Source organism: Vigna unguiculata, chromosome 6 (genome assembly GCF_037176805.1).
Source record: "Vigna unguiculata cultivar grain cowpea cultivar isolate G323 ecotype 2 chromosome 6, ASM3717680v1, whole genome shotgun sequence".
Classification (NCBI taxonomy): domain Eukaryota; kingdom Viridiplantae; phylum Streptophyta; class Magnoliopsida; order Fabales; family Fabaceae; genus Vigna; species Vigna unguiculata.
Window position 1 is genome coordinate 34,597,842 of NC_140797.1, and position 14,758 is coordinate 34,612,599.

At 33.5% G+C, this 14,758-nt stretch overlaps 2 protein-coding genes across 6 annotated transcripts; one reads left to right on the forward strand and one right to left on the reverse strand.

The window, feature by feature from the left end:
- Positions 1-3,289: 3,289 nt before the first annotated feature.
- On the forward strand, positions 3,290-6,904 carry LOC114186805 (protein YELLOW LEAF 1, choloroplastic-like). 2 transcript variants are annotated; one of them, XM_028074828.1, is made up of 5 exons: positions 3,290-3,491; positions 4,616-4,670; positions 5,247-5,416; positions 5,880-5,949; positions 6,401-6,904. In XM_028074828.1, exons 2-5 carry the CDS (start codon positions 4,625-4,627, stop codon positions 6,595-6,597), a joined length of 483 nt encoding a protein of 160 aa, XP_027930629.1. In that variant the 5' UTR covers positions 3,290-3,491; positions 4,616-4,624; the 3' UTR covers positions 6,598-6,904. The 2 variants fall into 2 exon arrangements, with proteins under 2 accessions (XP_027930629.1, XP_085530750.1); XM_085674624.1 differs by having other exon boundaries at positions 3,296-3,491; positions 4,594-4,670.
- Positions 6,905-7,745: 841 nt separating this feature from the next.
- Positions 7,746-14,393, reverse strand: LOC114187878 (WW domain-containing protein). 4 transcript variants are annotated; one of them, XM_028076274.2, is made up of 11 exons: positions 14,204-14,393; positions 13,020-13,365; positions 12,641-12,759; positions 11,252-12,000; positions 10,055-11,121; positions 9,714-9,926; positions 9,124-9,203; positions 8,898-8,990; positions 8,748-8,821; positions 8,535-8,667; positions 7,746-8,143 (listed from the first exon to the last, which is right to left on the reverse strand). In XM_028076274.2, the coding sequence occupies exons 4-11, from the start codon at positions 11,908-11,910 to the stop codon at positions 8,060-8,062; spliced, it is 2,403 nt and encodes an 800-aa protein (XP_027932075.1). In that variant the 5' UTR covers positions 11,911-12,000; positions 12,641-12,759; positions 13,020-13,365; positions 14,204-14,393; the 3' UTR covers positions 7,746-8,059. The 4 variants fall into 4 exon arrangements, with proteins under 4 accessions (XP_027932075.1, XP_027932073.1, XP_027932074.1 ...); XM_028076272.2 differs by having other exon boundaries at positions 13,011-13,365; XM_028076273.2 differs by having other exon boundaries at positions 12,995-13,365.
- Between the last annotated feature and the right edge of the window lie 365 nt (positions 14,394-14,758).

Below are 14,758 nucleotides of genomic sequence, written 5' to 3' on the forward strand. Positions count from 1 at the left end.
AGAAAATCACTAAAACCATCTGTTATAAAATGAGACTTTAATTAATAATGTTCTAGTAATTGTATGTTTTGTATTATTAATTAGTTTGTGCATTTTATTTTATTATTTAAAATTAAATTTTATTATTTAAAAGTTGTTGTTTAAAAAATAGTGCGTTAATGACTATTTTTCAAATTTAAAATTAAGAATGTTTATTTTTCTTGTTTAGTTAATGTTTTGAAGAAAAAATATTATTTACGGTTAAGTACCTTTTAATTTTTAAAATTTGTACATGATTATTTACATTATATTACTTTTTAAATGCGATAAAATTATTATATTCCTTTATTAAATTATTTAACATGAGAAATAATGAAATGTTGTGATATAAATCTTATGTTGTTCTTTAATTATATATATTATAGATATAGATATAGATATATATATTATTATATTTAATAAGTAATATTTAATCATTTTTCATCATAAAAATTATTTAAAATTATTCTGCTTTTAGAAAATATTAAAATTATTTAAGAAACACTGCTGAAAACACATCAGTTATTGACCTATCCATTTGTCTCAAAAATTGGTCATCCAGTATAATTTTGTACCCATGACTAACATGACTTGCATTTATCAAATTTCAATCCATTTACATTCTTGTAAAAATATAATTTATATAAGGATGTAGATCTCACTTTTGTGTGAAAGATGTGATCAGATTCTGTTCAAACATTATTGAAGTAGTTGATGAAAAACTAAAATTCTAATTTACATTAGATGTAATTATTCCAACCACGTTCAATATAAAATATATGGAGAAATGAAATTTATTGTTAATTGTTATAAATGATTATTTAACGAAAAAATTATAACTATTGTAATTTTTTTTTTGTATATCTTTTATTATTTTTATTTTTTAAAATCTAAAATGTGACATCTCATTTAATAGAATAATTTTAATAAATAAAACATCACATAAAAGTAAGTATATGAGAATCAACCTTTTACAGATATCCAAAATATACTATCATGGACATATAACAATGTCATAAATATATCTTAAAACATAAAACAGATTCGCACAAGATTGCTCAACAGAGCAAGGAATTACAAAGAAAATGATCTTTCAAAAGAGGTTCAACAATGAGAAAGATCCAACATGCCTAACTAAACAACAAAATCTTCATCATCATGATGATCACCAAGGTTCTCCACATCTGCCCATACCATCAATGGTGATCATTGTAAAAAGGAAAACACCACAAGAAAACATAGCACAAACAGGAAAAGGGTAAGCTAGAGAAAAAAAAATTTAACATATACTTAACCAAGCAAATTATTAAACACAAGCAACATGTGACAGCAAACCATGACAGATCCTTTAACTCAATTATCAGGAGACGTGTAATGAAATCGGATTCATTGGTTGCTTGCACTTGTGGTGGCCTTTACTGCTCTGCAGAGTCATTGCCAATGAGTTTCACCCTACCACACACAAGGTTAGTCCATAATCATCTAAGGTCAGTATCTTTGTCAAAGATTATGACTTCCTGCTACTCTCACTACATGAACCAGTCTACTCTAAGTAAGTCTGATTGAATAAATTAGAGTGTTAGGATACAGTCTTACTCGAATCCTTAAGTTATCACACACACTACTTCATCATAAAAAAGGATTTCTCCATGAAATCCCCACACACAATCCACATGTTATCTCAAAACATTATCATCTCATGCCAAACATATGAAATACAATCCTAAATGCCACATCATATATCATACCCTTAAGAAATCAAACAACAAATCAGAGAAGAGAGCAAGTAATGAAACACGTCCCTACACTAGTCTCGTTCAAGCCATAAGCATGCGCTTAAAATGTTCTTTCGCTTAAGCTAGGCATTCTCGCTTGGACGAGAGCTCGATCATTGAACACTGTAAGAGTTTTCGCTTAAGTGAGACCTTCTTGCCTGAGCGAAATTGCTCTTCACTAAGAAATGAAGCTCCTCGCTTGAGCGACAACTTGAACAGAGACAAAGGTGAGTTTCTGCTACTCTTGCTTAGGTAAGAATTGCTCACTTGGGCGAAAATAGCAGGTTTCAGGATTCTCACCTGATCACGCATGCAAACCTAAAAACACAAGCAAGACAACACCCAACTCATTTTTATACAACACAAACATCAAACAGGCATTGTAAACATGATTCAGAATCCAAAAACATGCAATACTCTTAAAAAGCTTTGAACCCTAACTTCCCTTACCTTGACAAGTGCTAACCTAACAAAACAAGTCCCAATAGGAGAGGACCATAGCATGACTACAACTTAAGGATTGGTAACCAAAAACAAAGAGAGAAAATAGTGAGGTTTATGACAACAAATCTGAATCAGACCAGAAACTTCGGGAATTCAAAATTAAAAGGGAAAGAAATGGAGATTTCGTGTTCGACTTAGACAGAAAAAAAGAGTGAGCGAGTTGTTTTGGGTGAATGAGAGAAGTTGAGCAAAAGTTTAGTGAAAAAAAGGAGATCTTCAAGAGAAAAAGAACAAATGAGGTGGTCTTGGACATTTTTAATCATCCTAGAAAAAATTTAAAAACACAAATGGATGTCACATAATAAATATTTAATTAACAATATTTTATTATAATTTTAAATTTTCATATCTACTTTTGTTATAGAAAACAACTATTCTATAGGAATTAAGATTGTTGTTTTTTTAATTTTGTAAAGAACTATTGAACAATTTTTCCAATTTAACCAATTTTTTTAAAATTTAATCATTTTTTAAATTTATTATTTTTTATTATAAAAAATTAAATATAAAATAAATAAAAAATATTATTATTTTTAATTATAATAATAAATTTATTATTTTTTATTATTATAAATAGGGTAAACGCATGCATGACTTTCTATAATTATTACTAATAGAAATTACTAATAAAAATTCATGTGCATATGTGTTCACAGTAGAAAAAAAAAGTATTATAATTGTAAAAATAAATATAAACAATTTTATTATAAATATTTTTATCTTTTATAATTTTTTTATTATACAATTACTTTAATTAAAAAATTAAATAAACTTTAAAAAATATGATTAAATAAATTAAATAAATTTAAAATATGATTAAATAAAAAAATGTTCAATTTTAAAAGATATTTTACATGTACAGTCAATAAAATAATTAATTAATGTGAAAAATAGTTAATAAAAAGACAGATTGAAAAATTAAATTCTTTTATATAATGCTATAGATAAAAAATTTGACCGCCTCAACCATTTTTGTTCTAATAATACTAAATAAATAAAGATGTGGATGAAGTTTGAGGTTCCTTGTGAATTGGTAGCAATTTGGTTCCTCTATTCCCTCTATCTTCCTCTTCCTCTGTTACATTAGGGTTTCCTCTTCTCAGACGGAGCTCCCAATTGAAACACAAATTTTGCAATCCCTTCATACTTTCTTTGTACGATTCGTTAATTTGAAAGAAATCGGCGCCCCGCGTGGTACGTTATTATTTCTTGTTCCTTTATATGACATTACCGTAAAGGTTCAATTTTGATGGTCATTTTGGCCCCCCTCTATTACTCTATGGTTGGTTTGTTGTGCCGTTTTTGAGTTTCAGTAGAAGCTGTTGGTTATGAAAAATTACATGATTTTGTGTTTGTGTTATTTTCTTTACTTATGTTGGAGGGTGTTCTGTATGCAGAAAAATCAAATTTTAGAGGTTCTGGAAATAGGTTTAAGGGGTTTGGTATAGGATAAGAGTTTCAAATATTTTGAAGTCATTAGAGTTTGAATTGTGTTATAGGATTTTAATTTGGATGCTCTAACAATTTAAAATTTGTATTGCCATCTACCGATGTGTGCTTCGACTTTTAATGAGTTTGATAAATGTCAAGTTGATTATATTTTGAGAGGTCAGACTTGTTTAATTATTTTGCAATGATTCATATTCTTGGGCAGCGGTGTAAAATGTTTTTATGTTGAGAAAGCATTTGCACCCGATTCGTAGGATGTATGGTGAAGTGAATAAGAACTTGAGACTGGTGTAAAGCAATTTTTATTCCAATTATAGACAATGAATGCATTCTACTTAAAAAAGTTCTGATTTCCTCTTGCTAGTGGTCTTTTCTATGTGTGTTTGCCCTCCTATGAAAGTTCTCACATTAAACAAAATGGGTAGGAAGTGGTAGAGAATGTTTTTTAAATCAATGAAGCTGAAGTTTGAAGAGTAGAAGATGATGATGACATTGATTTCTTATTTGCATTGGATAATTGAATCTGCTGGCAATCTAATCATCACTTAACTATAAAAGTTGTGTAAATGGAGTTCATCTTCAACCATTTGCCCATGATAACTGTAAGCTGACTGTGGAATGTGGAGAGCCTTCTGTCATACAGTCACTCTAAACATTTTTTCATTAAAAAAGAAAACTATAATAATCTATGCTGATTTTCAGTCTTGGGTTCTTTTTTTGGTTGTGTTTTGATCTTTTATTATCATCTTGGAAGTTTGTCAGAGAATTTCTCCGCCTTTTGATATTGTTTAATGATATTATCTTCTATTTTCTTCAGTTATACATATAACTTTTTGTTTTTCTGAAGTCAAATTTTGTTTTCATGTCAGCTGTTATCAATGCTCGCTACTAGTGCTGTTACTGCTTTGTCCCTATTACCACCAGGTAATGACAATTTATGACTTTTGTTGTATTTCAATTTAAACTTTTGTTTAGGATAAAGTATGGAAGAAATTACAGTTTCTCATCACTTTTATTTTGCATCTGTTTCACAATTCCTGCACATAGAAGTCCTTGAAGCAATACTCATCGATGAATATGTTCCATTCCATTTTACACGCATGAGCCCTTTTATACTTTATAGGAATGTGAGATCATGCCAACAAAAGTTTTTAGGCTGTGGTAGTGTGACCAGAGGTCCAGATTGAGCAATCTTGACTGTGAATTTTTCTCCCTGCAAACAAAATCAGTGCATGTTTCACTGCATTATTGGTAGCTTTATGATCCAAGCATCAACATGTCCATGTTTGAAATCTGATATTTTCAACATATCCACTTTCATGTAAAAATTTCATCTTATTTCTTCATTACACAATGGATTGGATTCAGTGTGAGGTGAAGGTTTAGTTTAGGCTGTCCCATTGTCAGCATTTGTGTAAAATGAACTGCTTTCATATACATTTGCTCTCTCTATTTGTATGGTTACAGTTATTAATGTAACAGTGATTGTATTTTTGCTAGCGGTAAGAAGAGGTGGCCACCACAATGAGCAGAATGTTGTTACCTCATTGAGTTTACCAAGACGATCATGGACAACTAATAATTCAATATCTCCTAGTTGTGCACATTTTCCATTTGGTGCAAGAGCTCGCTCTCCTCAAACAGCAACTATAATATGTTCTGCAGCTTTGGTAATGTTCTTTACTTTCTAAAGTTCATCTTTGATTCTTTTAACACCTTCCAGTAGGCCAAGTCCCCTAACTTTGATATTTTTCACATAGATCTTGGTTTTGTTCAGTACTAGTAGGCATATAAAGTCTAACCACTTGGGGAAAACTTCATTTGAGGCAAATTGTCTTTAATGGCCACTTTAAGGCATTAAAAATCATACATCAATGTGCAACCAAGGTTTACATGCTTTGTTTGATGTGTTATCTGTCTTCTGTCTGTAAATATCTAAGCTTAACCATTTCTGTACTTTTAGTCCCTTACCCTGAAGACATTTTTCTTGCTATTTTTTCCCTGTTTTTATCCTAAGAATGTTTAAAAGAATTTACATGTGCTGAAATGTTTTTTTTGTACATACACATAATTATAATATAAAAACTATATTTGATAGATCATGCATTTACTAGCATCCTCTGATATGTGCAGAATGCAAGATGTGGTGCAGAGCAAACCCAAACTGTTACTCGAGAAGCCCCTACAATTACTCATATTCCTGGTAATTGCTGATGACCATCATTACTGATTTTTTGAGTCCTTTTAGTCAGGGCATATCCCTTCCTGTTTTTCAATTTATTTGTCTATTTTTAACTAATAATTAAGGACCTGTTTAGAGGAAATTTCTTCATAAGCACTTCCGGGAGAGAGAATAAAGTTTAGCTTCTTCAAAGCTAAAATTATCTTATATATGAATTATAAGTCAGATTTTGGAAAAGCTTATCTGAAATGACTTCTACAAATTAACTCATTATAAACTAATTTTAGGTTATGGAGAAACTAATCCGACTTGTCCGTTTTACTTTTCTCTCTAGAAGTGCTTATGGTGAAGTTTCTCCAAACAAGCCTTTATTGTCCCTTCCAAAAGAAGTACCATGCAGCCTAACATGGAAAATTGAGCAAAAGTCCTTCAAAATAAAGTTAACTCCATCATGATTTGATTCAATTTTCAGGAAAGGAGAAGTCACCACAGCTTGACGATGGAGGAACTGGATTTCCGCCTCGTGATGATGATGATGGTGGTGGTGGAGGCGGCGGAGGTGGAGGCAACTGGTCTGGTGGATTCTTCTTTTTTGGGTTTCTTGCTTTTCTTGGTTTCTTAAAGGATAAGGAAACTGAAGACACATACGGGGATGACCGAAGAAGGTGAAGAAGAATAGGTCACACTACAAATGCATGCTTTACTTGAAGTATTCTTTAATTTCCTCAGTCATATATGCATACCATAGATTGCATTGGTCAATTGAGGTTCTGCGCTTGCGTGAGATGATGTAATGCGTAGAATTTTGTAATTCCACTTGAAACTTTAGTATGAGGAAATGTATTAATAAGTATCTGATTAGCCTTGGCATAACTGTAGTAGCTAGTTTTTGACCTAAATGGAGTTTTTCATCCCTTATCTTACACAACAATGGAATCATGGAACACGATAATATAAGTTATTGGACCCTTGTCTATGTCTTGGTAAGCATTTCATTGTATTAAATTTATAATAATAATGGTAATTCATTCTAAATTGTCACTTTACAAACCTGAAAATAGAGTTAATGGACACCAGTGAAAGATTCACGCAAGTAACTGTATATCCACGCATATTCATTGCTCTTGCATTTTGTATGGTTTTCCTGATGAACAAAAGATAGTGGATCTTACCATCTCTAATTAGTAACTTTTAATCGTCATTGATGAAATTAGAATATGAAAAGTCTAATAACTTAATTAATCATAAAATCTCACATGTTAACGAAAAAAAAAATACAAATATAAAAATAAAAGTTTAATAAAATTTTCGACTAGAAATAACCAAATTTATTAAAAAAATAAAATTTAAGACTAAAAAATATATTAACTTTAAAGTGTTACTTTTTTATCGCTCTTAAATTAACAGTAAAAATTGAGTTGCTCGTTAAAATTTTACATTGATACAGAAAAAGTGAAAAATAAAAAGAAAGAAAGAGCATGTTACTGAAGTAAGTGTCTCCACATTATTTTTATTGAGACAAAGCGAATGTTGCAAAAGTTGATCACTGATTTTCACCAAATTTTACAAATTTTAACCGATTTATATTATTTTCCATTCCATGGCTCATTTGTACTACTATATATTGCAAACCAGTTCCATGAAATTTCGAACTTATATTTCAACAAGCTTTTTCATAGAGAAAAAACACCTGAAATAAAAAATTACCTTAATTTTTTCTTAAATTAAAATTAAAAGTAAATAAATATTTTCCTAAGTTTTATTTTTCTACCTTACAAATAAATTAAAAATTCGTATAGGAAATCCTCATGAAGAAATTTGTGGAAACAGCTCTACTACGTCTTATATATCCCCTCCTTTCCTTTGAATTATACACACAAAAAATGGTCCAGAATAACGGTATTTACCATGGTTAAATTCTGCACCACCACCACCACCTTTTCAAACAAAAAAGTGCGCTGCTATTTAGAAATGCGCTGTCGCAGTAAATAAAAAAGTCAGGAATAAATCAAATATCTTGGTTTTCTAGCATGCCCCCCAGACACTAATTAAAGCCTAGTAATACAATACGAGGAAAAGAGAAACAAAAAGTTCTAAGCATTCAAATCCTTTGTTAGCCAATGATCACTGCTCATCTTGTTGGCCTAGTCCATGTTGTCTCCGAGGTGATGGTGTTACCATAATAAACCTGCTTTGTACTATCGTCCCAATAAGCCTGAATACCAAGTAAAAATGAGTAAAAGATCAAAATGACTCAGTTTCATGGTTTATTAAGAAAATTAATCACGTTCGGTATACAGAAGTTATGGTTATGACTTATGACTATTTGCTTCAGAAAATCACAACCAAAACATAAAACCAAACACGACTCTATAGAGAAACATGTTTGCTAGTAGTTGAAAACACTCAAGAAAAGTTAACCACAAGTTAGCTCAGTTGAAGAAATATAAATTCTATAATAAAAAAGAAGTGCTTTTAACCCATCCTCCTCAAATCAAATTTCTCCCTCTGGAAGTGACAACAGATATTGCAGCAGCATTTCACAAACTAATATACTAAATGCGATTGTTTTGAAGAGCGCGTTAGAAAGGATAATGAGAACACACCTGCCAATTACTTGGGAGACCCTTGGCGAGTTCAGTCGGATCAGGTTGTTGTTGGTTCTGCTTAATAGCATCTTGCGGTTTTCTAACAGATTCTTTTGCTGCTTGTGCTCTCTTACGTTTGACCTTCTCTCGCCTGAAAACAAGAAATCTAATTATTGTGTGCAAGATGGACAAGGGGTGGATGTGAAATTAAAGGTTTCTGGAGTTCCATACCAATCACCACCAAGAGGCTGAAAATTAGCATTATCTTTGGCCTCTCCACTTGCAATTTGCTTGGCATGCCACTCCTAAAATCAAAGGAAATTGAGAGACAAAGATCTGGAAGACTGAAACGTTTAATGAAGGTAAGTTCCACATGCAAACCTCTATTTCCCTTTGGCGCTTTCTTTCTAAGGCCTCGTACACACTGTCAGGTTCTTCCTCTTCTTCAAGCATCTCCTCTTTAGCTGCCTTCCACTGATAATGATAAACAACAGAAAGAGTGCAGAAAGGTCAAATATTAGAAACTAAGATCAATTTCACGTCGAAGAGGACATAATACAGCGAACAAAAGAAGAAAATATACATATTTTATTTTAAAAAATCCTACCTTGTCTACCAAACTTGAAACCTTCTTATTAGACTTTAACGAGGATCCAACTGCAACTGCTCGCTTCCTAGTCCGAGCAACTGAGAACAAGGAAAGGTAAGAATCAAGAATGGTAGGATTGCTATTTATCATGTAGCTTCACGGGCGCAAACATCATTCAAATTTACAAGGATGAACGAATAAAAACAATTAGGAAGAAACTGTATGCAGATGCTTGAAAAATAAATAAACCTAATTATCAATGGATATCAAGAATACCAAAAATGCATTGTCTAAGAGTGGACAATTTGAAAACATGATTTAACCTCACAATCCACAAATGGAAAAGCGTGCATACAAATAAAACACTCATATTACTGTCAGCCAACACAAGGAGGGAGGAAGAAGGTTAAAACAACACTACCAAATACTTGGAACTGAATATAGTCAACTATTAAAAACATGATATAATACCTAATAAACCTAGTATGTGTTCTAGAACCCTTAGATTGCCAACAAAACCAGCCAGCCTCTCTCAACTTTAAAAACTGAATTTGAAACAGGATCAACCAAGCAGTAACACCAGACTGACTCTTCCTTGACATGTTTACCTTTAGATTGGGCTTTAGAAACTACTGATGAGGCATTATTTTCTGCAGCAGTTTCAGAAGAAGCTGGAGGTAATGAGACACCTTCATCAACTGAAACAGTTGCAGGTGCCTGGATACTAGATGAGGTGGACGGAACATCACTAGATACCCAGTTGGCCCCACCAACACCAGAACCGTTAATATTGATAGCAGGTATGGGCTTTGAACCAGCTCCTGAAAAATTAAAGGAAACCACATTGATTTGAAGAAATGTTGGAATTACTCATAGTCGGACAGGAATATTTACAGTAATAGAAAAATAGAAATTGCTTGACTGTCATAGAGTACCAATACAAACCTACCATCTTGAACATCATAATAAGCAACAGTGTCAGTTGGATTGATCATAACTTGAGGATTTTCACTATACATGTTAGGAACCGCACTATTATAGTAAATCTGTGCAGGGGGCATAGCAATTTGTCCATATATATTACTGCTTGGGACTTCAGCAGCTGTCTGACCATAATATTCAACAGCAACACCAGGATAAGATAGAGTATATTGGGCATAGGAAAGGGGCTGCCCTGTCTCCGCATAAGATGGTAGAACACTATAAGAAGGTGGTAGCGGGTCGCCAGGTGGAGGAGGCACCTGATCATTATCTGGCGGAGGTGGTGGAGGCACATGCTCATTATCAGGGGGTGGAGGAGGAATCCATTCATCATCTGGTGGGGGAGGAACAACAAACTCACCCTCTTCAAGCAACACAGAATGGTAGTCAATAGGAGGATTCAACTGAACCACTTGATTTATTTGCACAGAATCATTTGCAACAGGCACATCCATGACAGTAGTATTGTCTGAGGTATTGATATCTTCGACTTCCATATCAACATCCATATCAACATCTTCACCGGATACATACCCATGTTTATGAATTGGTTCCTGAGGATTTATAACTGCTTCAACTTTTGAATTAATCTCTACACATGTTTCCATATGACTACCAGGAGAACTAGACGATGGAACATGCTGACTATTGGTAAAAACTTTATCGTCGATATCTTTTACAACTACAGCTGAACCATCAACCTGAGATCCATTACAAGCTTCAGAAGTAAGAAGGCTCCCTTTGTTCTTACTTTGATCTACCTCAGACTCATGTTCCATACCATTCAGTTGGTCCCCCAATTCTTCAGAGACAGGAACATGTTTATCCTCAACTTCATCATGTGAAGATTTACCAGTTTCAAGCAAATCATCGTTGATTAAACTTTCAAGCAATTTTATCTTTCTGTCAGAATGCACCCAAAAAGGAAGCAAAGATGATCCATGTGAAGCAAGACACCTAATATCAGAAAGCCTAATCTCGATCTCTAGCATGTACTTTGACAAGAATTCCTGGCCTTGCAGATTTTCCTTTGACCTGTTCAGTATTCTGTTAGTTACTTAAATCTGGAACTGGAAGAAAAAGCTTTTCACATTATGAAACAAATAAATAATCAAACACAATTCTGAAAATAAATAATAAAGAGCCACTAACGTTATATACATACTTTTTCAGTGATTCCAGCCTCTCTAACAAACTCTCACATTGATTCACAAGACGAGAAGGAAAATCAAGGTCCACTTGCTGTTCTTCAACACTAAACTTGGAAACAGATGAATGATGTTCACCTTCGAATATATTCATATGACCGTCATCTCTTGTCAATTCATTACCATTAACATCAGAACCCTGATTTTGACTTCTAAATTCAACACTACCTTCATTCATTTGGGACCCATGACCATACAACTCTTTATGAGAAGTCCTTGTAGCATCCAAAGAAGTGTCGGTAGTGAAAGCAGCAGAAGTGTCCAGCATAACAGTTGAGAGCACACTGGAACTATCACCAACAGCAGCACTCTCTGTTTTATCATTAACAGAAGCATGAGGTATCAAGTCACTAGCCAACTGATCTGCAGGAGCCAAGACCTGGGGCACTTCCCATGAAGTTTCACCGGTTTCAGTGTTCCAGTAGTAATAGCTTTGGCTTTCCTCGTGCATCACGATCTTCCACCCCATACCAACATCAGTGACAACTCTTTCATCAAAACTTTCAGAGCCACATATTTGATCTTTGGAAACCAATCCATTTTCCAAATTTCCAGTAACACCGTGACTTCCATTTCTTTCACAGGATCCGGCATCAACAGAAGCAGAATTTGGCATTGCATTTTGAAGTTCGTTATTTTGAGTAACAAGATCTGCAGAGACACTGATATTCACATCTTTGGAGCCTTCATCGAGTTCACCCTTACCCTGACAAGAATAAAACAGCAAAATATATAACTAGTAAATAAAAACAAAGCTTACCCACTGTAGAATTAAGCACCACCCCCATTCAATATACAATATTTCCTCAAATTAACTATGAAACGTAAAAAATGAGTACACATAAGTCATACTTCTAGATAGAAGCCCTGAATAAATATGAATATCATATTATATTATAAATAAGTTATGGTAAACAGAATTCCATTCAAAAGAAGTACTCAAACTTTTGCAAATCATAAGCCTCAAATTAAAAACTAAAAAAATTCATATCACAGCATCAGAGAAGTGAACCTCAAGCATAGGACACCAGAAAATAAAACAGGACAAGAATTGAAAATTTTACATAATTTGCTAACGAATGATAGACACAAAAATTTGTAATTCATAGCCATCAAGAAAACAGGATATCACTCTCTCAAATAACAAGAGCATACGCTTAATCCATCAAAGAGCAATTCAAATATAACACTAACATTGAACCCAGCCAAGTATTGGTGGCACACCCCTTCTCACCATAAGAGATTCAATCAAGAAGAATATTAAAATCAAGAAATATCAATTTAAGCACTGCAAGGAAAGCCACAAATATGAAGCTCAGACACATATCTAGTAGGTCGTAGAATACCTCTTCATTGAGCACAGGGCTTTGCAAATTCGCATCATTAAGCCTTTTGCTTGATCCGTCATCCCCTTCATCATCACTATATTGCCCAAGTAGCAGCAAGGGATTCTGCGGTTCTTGACCTGAAGACAAGATGCCAGCATGTTAGAAACAACAGAAATGCTGGAGTACTGACCATGCAACAGCAAGTGCCTTAAAAAAAACTATTAAAAAGGTGTGCTACAATTGACAAGACAAAAAGCAACTCAAGGATGAAAAATAGATTCACAAGCATTTTAGCTTGTATAATCTAAGTCACCTGTTACAATGGGAAATGTCAGTTAGTCATTAAGTGAATAAAGTCAAAAACATACGAACCGATAAAACTTTTTACCGTCTGAACCTCAGTAATCCCTTGATGCAGCCAAAGGGGGGAAAACGAGATTACGAGTCATTCATATTTCAAAGTGGCAGGGCCGACCTCATCTGAAATGAATATTCCCAAGACCACACAGCAGCCCTACAGTCTGCGAACAGTTTCTTGGGGCAAACAACAAAACATGTCTTGTATATATAGATCCATATTTCCACCAATTTAATGTTGAGCACTCATGTCCTCTAAATATAGTCCTTTTGAGAAAACTGACAGAACCCACCTGAAGATGAGGGTGAATTGGGTAACCCATCACGATGTTGAGAATCAGTATCTCCTCCAGCTTCACCATGTAGAGTGGAGCCACCCAACTCTCCTGGGGAGGTATCAGATTAAGAACATAGCATGAGAAGTAAAGAAACGTATTAAAATCCATTTCAATAATTTGATTCTCAAAAAAAAAAAAAAAACCATGGCATCCTCTTTGACAGGTGTATTACGCTCAACGCTCATAGCATAGCTTTTCAAAATCAGTAATCTACTAAAATGAAATATGTCTTGTGCATAGCTCTACAAGTCATGCGCATTGAGCATTGCACTGGCGCCAATTATTTTTCAGACACATACAAAATAACTAATACATGGATAGAGACTAGTCAACAGATAGTGCCCAAATATGTGAAAACTCTAAACTTTTTATTTCGCTTAAGACAAAAAACATAAGTAACAACAGCAAACGCCTAATTTCAACCAACGACAATGTGAAAAAAAAACACGTGCGAGAAACCCCGGAAAGCATGAACAATACAGTCTGGTAAGATAAGACAAGTATCATTGTAACATGCATATATCAACTCATTCCAGTCTCGGAACACTAGACTAACCACGAACAAGTCATACTACAATCACTTCCAGTAAAACATAAAAGAAATAAAAATGAAGAAAAAATAATACAACAGGGAAAATATCATAGAGACATTGAAATGGATAAACTATCTCGTTCAAAATTCACGTACAAATCATATTACTTTCATTCTCAATTAAACTCTAACAAAACCTTAAAAAACAGTAACAGTACAAATAAAAAAAATCATAATCAGCAAATACATGGACCAAAATCAGGGTTTTCGAATTCGAACTAATAGGAAAAAAATCACAGAATAAAAAATTGAAAATCCAAAAGAGAGGTTATAGGAAGCAAAGGTAGTGACTACCAGAGGGTTCCGCAAAAAGATCGAGTTTGACTCGGCGACCGGAGTTGCTGAGAGCGGCGAGACGACGCTCTTTTCTCTTCCCCATTCGATTTGCTCTACGAATTTCGATTCGACAAACGCCCGGTGGAGGAAACTGAGCTGCAGATTTTAGGGTTTGTTTGTAGTGATCTTTTGCTTTTTAGTCTCAGAAGAACCAAAACCGAACAAAGAAGATGATAACGAATCGGGTCACTTGGTACGGTTTCAAATATACGGGTCGAGCAACTCGGATACGGTTCCTCTGCAGTTACGTGCCAAGGTCGTTAATCCATACAGTGTCTTCATATTTGAGCGCCACGTGGAAAAGTCAAAGGTATAATAAATAATATAAATCATTATAATACACTTATTTTTACTAAAATTATTTTACTCTCAATAAATACATTTCATTTACTTCACTTATTCATTAATTATTGAAAAAATGTATACAATATACATTTTTAATCATATTGATTAATAATATATTGTCACCTGAAAACATATACGATTTTTAGATAAAATTATTAAAACTGCAAA

Coding starts and splice junctions, on each gene's coding strand:
- LOC114187878 (XM_028076270.2), bottom strand. CDS start 14,288: ATGGGGAAGAGAAAAGAGCGTCGTCTCGCCGCTCTCAGCAACTCCGGT. Junction 9,927..10,054: donor TTATTATGATGTTCAAGATG/GTAGGTTTGTAT, acceptor TTAATTTTTCAG/GAGCTGGTTCAAAGCCCATA. Junction 8,144..8,534: donor GTCTCCCAAGTAATTGGCAG/GTGTGTTCTCAT, acceptor CTTGGTATTCAG/GCTTATTGGGACGATAGTAC.
- LOC114186805 (XM_028074828.1), top strand. CDS start 4,625: ATGCTCGCTACTAGTGCTGTTACTGCTTTGTCCCTATTACCACCAG. Junction 4,671..5,246: donor TTTGTCCCTATTACCACCAG/GTAATGACAATT, acceptor TATTTTTGCTAG/CGGTAAGAAGAGGTGGCCAC. Junction 5,950..6,400: donor TACAATTACTCATATTCCTG/GTAATTGCTGAT, acceptor TTCAATTTTCAG/GAAAGGAGAAGTCACCACAG.